At 40.4% G+C, this 5,670-nt stretch overlaps 1 protein-coding gene across 1 annotated transcript; it reads right to left on the bottom strand.

Annotated features, from left to right (window-relative positions):
* Window positions 1-4,260: 4,260 nt before the first annotated feature.
* LOC147035791 (uncharacterized) lies at window positions 4,261-5,106 on the bottom strand. The gene has a single exon (XM_085869516.1). The coding sequence runs from the start codon at window positions 5,104-5,106 to the stop codon at window positions 4,261-4,263; it is 846 nt and encodes a 281-aa protein (XP_085725642.1).
* Between the last annotated feature and the right edge of the window lie 564 nt (window positions 5,107-5,670).

The raw sequence follows: 5,670 nt of genomic DNA, 5'->3' as shown, positions 1-5,670 counted from the left end.
GATGAGTAGTCGCTCTGATGTTGAAAATGTTGTCTCAATCCGACAAGCCAATGTGGAGAAAAATACTAAAGTTCTGTGTGGATAAACAAACAGATAGAAAAACAAATCGACAAACAAACGCATGGAAAATCACTCATGAAGTGCCAACTTGGCAAAACAGCACAAAGTGGAATGGCACTTGGAAGAGCACATACCTCTGCCAGGTGGAAGAGTTCACGGTTTGTATCCCACTGATGGGCTGGATCCGAAACAAAATCCAATCCGCTTGTTCTTTTGACCTATTCAACTCATCCACAGTTTTAGAAATTAGGCCTGTGTTCACCATTTCACCTTAAAATTAATTCGTAGTTGAATTCAGCGACCTGATATGAAAAAGCTCTTCAAATTTCAAGTTCATCGGATGAAAATTAAGGATTTTAGGAAATTGGCCAAAATTCGCCTTTAGGCCAATTTTGACCTTTTGGCCTACGTTTACCTCATAATTAATGGATGGTGGCATTCAGTAACCTGATATGCAAATGCTCTTCAAATTTTAAGTTAATTGGCTTACAATTGATGATTTTAGAAATTTTGCCTATGTTGACCTTTTGGTGTTTAATGACATTTTTGCCTATGGTGACCACAAAAATAATTGGTGGTTGAATTCAGTGACCTGATGTGTAAATCCATTTCAAATTTCAACTCAATCGGATGAAAATTGAGGATTTAGAAAATTTCACCCAAATTGGCCTATTGGTCTATGGAGACCTTTTGGCTTATGTTTACCTCAAAATTAGTAGGTGGTTCAATTCAGTATCCTGATATGCAAATGCTCTTCAAACTTCAAGTTAATTGGATTAAAATTGAGGATTTCAGAAATTTGGCTGATGTTCACCTTTTGGTCGATGTTGAGCTCAAAATTAATAACTGGTTCCGTTCAGCGACCTCATATGCAAATGGTCTTCAAATGTCAAGTCAATCGGATGAAAATTGAGGATTTTATAAAAATTTGGCCAAATTTGGCCCAAATTGGACTTTTCGTCAATGTTGATCTCAAAATTAATAGGTGGTTGAATTCAGCGACATGATTTGCAAATGGTCTTCCAATTTCAAGATAATCGGATGAAAATAGACTTTTTTTTTTTTTTTGTATACCTTGGTCGAGGCTCGTATGAGAGCTAACACACAACTCACAGCAAGGAGCCATGAGACAAGAGGGGCGGGAGTGGAAGGGACAAAACAGTGGGGAACAGACACATTAGGTGAACTGTGGAAGGGAGAGGGATGGGGATGGGACGGGGAACATGGCGAAGAGAAGATGGACATTTCAGGGACTTTCAGGAAGGAAAGCAGGAGAAATGAAGGAAGTGGGCTTGGGTGGATTATCGGGGGTAGAAAAGATCGAGGATTTGGATGGGGGAAGATAAGAGGTGGTGGTGAACAGCTGTTTTGAAAGCCTGGAGGGAAGAATGGGAAAGAATAGAGTGAGGAAGTTTATTCCAAAGGCGGGAAAAAAGAGGAATGAAAGAGTGAAGATGAGCAGTGATTCGTGATTTTGGTAGTTTTAGCAGAAGGGGGTTGTTGGCGGACCTTGAGCGCCCTGTGGAAATGTGGTGGGGACAAATCGCAGAGAGAGCAGGTGGGGCAAGGCTGGAGAGGAGTCGGTAGAAGACAGAAAGACCACCGACCAACCTGCGGTGATTGAGTGAGAGGCCCAAAGACTCAGCTTCATTGCGGGAGATGCCGATGATCTTAAATGCCCTGGTTTCGACAGCGTGAAGCCGAGAAAGGTGGGAGGCAGGAGCACCAGCCCAGAGGGGAGAGCAGTACTCCATCAGGCTACGGACAAAAGCTTTGTAAGTGGTCAGGAGCTCAAGAGGGCCGAGGAAGGACTTAGCACGACGGAGGATTCCCAGTCGGCGACTGGCTTTTGAGGCGAGGTTGGAAATGTGACTTTCCCAGGAAAGGTCATGGCAGATAGTGAGACCTAGAAGCTTGAAAGAAAAGACTTCTTCCAGAGGATTGTTGAGAAAGTGGATGGGGGGGTTTTGTAAACGGTCCTTTCGAAGAGACATAGTGAGAGTGTGAGATTTGTCTGGATTGAAAGACATGTTCCACGTGTTGGACCAGTTTGTGATTTTATCCAGATCTTCAGTGAGCGAAGAAGCTGCTGCTTGCCGGTCTGAGGGATGACAGATGGTACGGCAGAGGGTGGAGTCGTCGGCAAAGAGAAATAGAGGATTTTCCAGAGAGTCCGAGAGATCATTGATGAAAACCAGAAAAAGAACAGGGCCCAGAACGCTACCTTGAGGAACTCCAGCCTGCACAGGAAGAGGGGATGAAAGAACTCCATTTAGGGCCACACGTTGACTGCGACAGGAGAGGAAGTCTGAATTTTTATTTATTTATTTTTTTTTAATTTTTTTATAAACTTTTTTAGAAACTGATAATTTTTAGAAACGATTTTAAAATTTGGCCAATTTTAGTTGAACTTGTGGCCTATGTTGACCTTTTTAACCTGCGATAACCCCTTAATGCAATGGGTGGTTGAATTAATTGACCTCATATGCAAATCCTGTTAAAATTTGAAATAAATAGGATGAAATTTTAGGATTTTTGAAAATTTGGCCCAATTTGGCACTATTTTGCCCAAATTGGCCTTTTCTCCTATGTTGATCTCAAAATTAATAGGTCGTTGAATTCAGTGACCCAATATGCAAATGGTCTTCAAATTTCAAGTCAATCGAATGAAAATTTACAATTTTAGAATCAATATAAAAATTTGGCCTATATTTGGTTGACCTTATGCCCTATGTTGACCTGTTGACCTAGGATAACCTCAAAAGCAATGTGATTCAATTCAATGACCTGTTGTGCAAATGTTGTTCAAATGTTAAGTCAATCGGATGAAATTTGAGGTTTTTTGAAAATTTGTCTCAAATTGGCTTGTTGGCCCTTGTAGACCTTTGTAGTGGACCAAATTTCACGAAACCTCAATGTGGGACCATCGCAGCATCGTTGTCATTATCTCTTAAAATTTCTAAATTATCGATTGAACAGTTTGGGCCATAGGCAAGCGAACAGACAAACAAACAAACAAATAAACGGAGGCGATTAACATACTTGTCAAAAAAAAAATTGGTCAAGGAATAAACAGACCCAAATGCAATACCCTCCTCTTCGGTGATGGTAACAATAGGAACAGTGAACCAGCCTTGCTGGAAAGATGGGTCTTTTTTGGTCTTTTGGGACTTTTTGGTATTTTGGGGTGTTCAGGTTTTTGGGGATCATTGGGGTCTTTGGTGACTTTTGGGTCTTCAGTGTCTTCGAGTTCTTCACACATTTGGTCACAGCTTTACTGTGAAAGGAACATTCCAATAGTACGTAATTTATAGACGTTTGTGTTGTGTGCAACCAACGTAGAAACCGTATAGGCTTGTGGCCAAATTAAAAAAGGGGCCTAAAATTGTGAGAAACCCCAACCCACGGTAGAACAAGACAGAACCTATTTTTTCTTGAAGAGGGATGTTTGGGGAGGTAGAAAATCATGGTTGTGAACCTGAGATCATTGCACACCATTTTGAAAATCACGTTTACATATGTACCACTGCAGACTGCAAAAATGGATTTAATCGCCACATATTTTGGCTCATATTGGCTCATATATTTGTTAATACTGGTGATACAAACACAAATTTGGTACCAAAATGTGCGGAATGATGACATATATATCTTTAAAAACCATTTGTGATGTAACAAAGGCTTTTGTGTGACCTCCAGGCAAAAATAGTGGAATTTTACTCAACAAATCAGCTTCGGGTTTACCAATAAATATCAACAAAAACATGAATTACTTCAAAAATATTGGACTTGCAGTCATACTTGTTACATCAACATAATCAAAGTATATTTACCCTTTGAAAAATATATCTAATGATATAATTGTCACTGAAATGATATAGTTATAATTGAAATCATTTGTCGCCCCACCAATGCTGACTGATAGAAATCCCGAAGCAGATATGCAACATGAAGAATTGACTTAAGATTCTGACACAATTGTGAAAGTGACTTTTATAGACATCATGTTGATAGAAGCTATTTCACATATGATGATAATGAATTCATAACATGCACTGTAACTTATGTGCATCGATTGCATGAAGTAATACATGTAATACATTTAAAAGTTCAGTCAGGCTCTTCATCAGTCCTGTCCTCAAAGAAAACAGAATCATCAACATTTGGAAAATCGTCTGCACTACACGAGCAGAATTCAGTTCAGGTCAGTCCTGCAGAGATACAATCACATGTTCTGCTCTGCCGACAGTCATCGTCGGTGCAGCATAGGTTTTGAAGAACTTTGGGGATGTAAATATCCTCCGAGGCAGTTTGATCAACAGCCACACACGTGAGGAAACGTCTCACCTCATTATAGGATACACAGTGTCCTAATTCATGAAGCATGTCAATGAGATGCTTGTTTCCCAATTCATGATGCACCTGCAAGGCTAAACCTAGCATTATTGTGGAGTACACTCGATGGCTCTGTGATATTATATTGTGACAAATGGCGATCGTCCTCAGGTTGTTCTTCATAACACCTTCATCACTACAGCTGGTTACATTCGTGTGTGATTTCTCACTGCTGCACCACTGAATAAAGTCGTAGAGTGTATAAGGAACAAATTCTGCACAGTGCTGAATATCTGTTTCCTCGACAGGTGCATACATATTTCCAACATGCTCGATATCAGCCATGTGCTTCCTCAGGATACCAGCTGCAGCATGCAAAGTATGCATTTCACTATCTGTGGCTGATGGTACATCAGACGGGATGTCTTCATATTCTGGTTCATCAGTCATGCTCTGCAGAATCGTGGCTTTTCTCAGGGCATCACATAAGGTCACAGAAGAAGAGCATATGATATCAGTGTGGCAATCAAATGTTACACAGACTATTTGGTCACCATAAAATTTATTTAATCGCTCCTTCAACTTCCAAGTTTTATACTGTTCTGCATTTGTGGTACCCAGTGAAACCAAATATCCAACGTATTCATCTTTCAGATGAGCGAGGGTTGTCACTGTCTTAGTTTTGGAGAACACATTTGTTCCAGATAACATTTCAGTTCATCAAAAGCTTCATCATGTAATGTGCCCATTGTTTCCTCTCCTGATTAACGAATTGCAGCAGCGATGTTGCTTTCTGAAATATAGTGTGAATAGCATAACTTGTGGTACTTGGCATCATAGGCGAACAAATCTGGAAAGGCAAGCATGCGCATGTGTATTTTATTGTCTTGTCTTTTGTCAGCTGCTGCCAGAACTTTTTCTCTGGTGGACTGTCCAGTTCCTGTAGATACCGGTGTAAGCTTGTTTCTGGAAGTGTTGGATTTTCCACAAATGAAGCAGTTAGTCCTGATGTCAAACCCAGCTGTTTCATTTCTGCTGATTCTTGTGTGTTCTGTTGCCACAGACGTGCATGGTTGCTGGTCACTCTCACTGGGGTTGGATGTGGAGATATTTGACTTGCTGGTATACTTGGCCCGACATGATTTGTGGAATGATACTTTCAAATCAAGACTCAATATGTCTTGTTGCAAAGGCCAGATACTTTCGTAAACGTCATCTTTTCTGATTTGACTTGCTTTGAAGATTGCACTCAAACCATTAAATGTTGGGTTCTTT

This window comes from Eptatretus burgeri, chromosome 1 (assembly GCF_056783735.1).
Source record: "Eptatretus burgeri isolate ZD-2024b chromosome 1, Ebu_testis_v1, whole genome shotgun sequence".
NCBI lineage: Eukaryota > Metazoa > Chordata > Myxini > Myxiniformes > Myxinidae > Eptatretus > Eptatretus burgeri.
The sequence above is the reverse complement of the archived record's forward strand: the minus strand, read 5'-3'. Positions and strand labels throughout refer to the sequence as shown.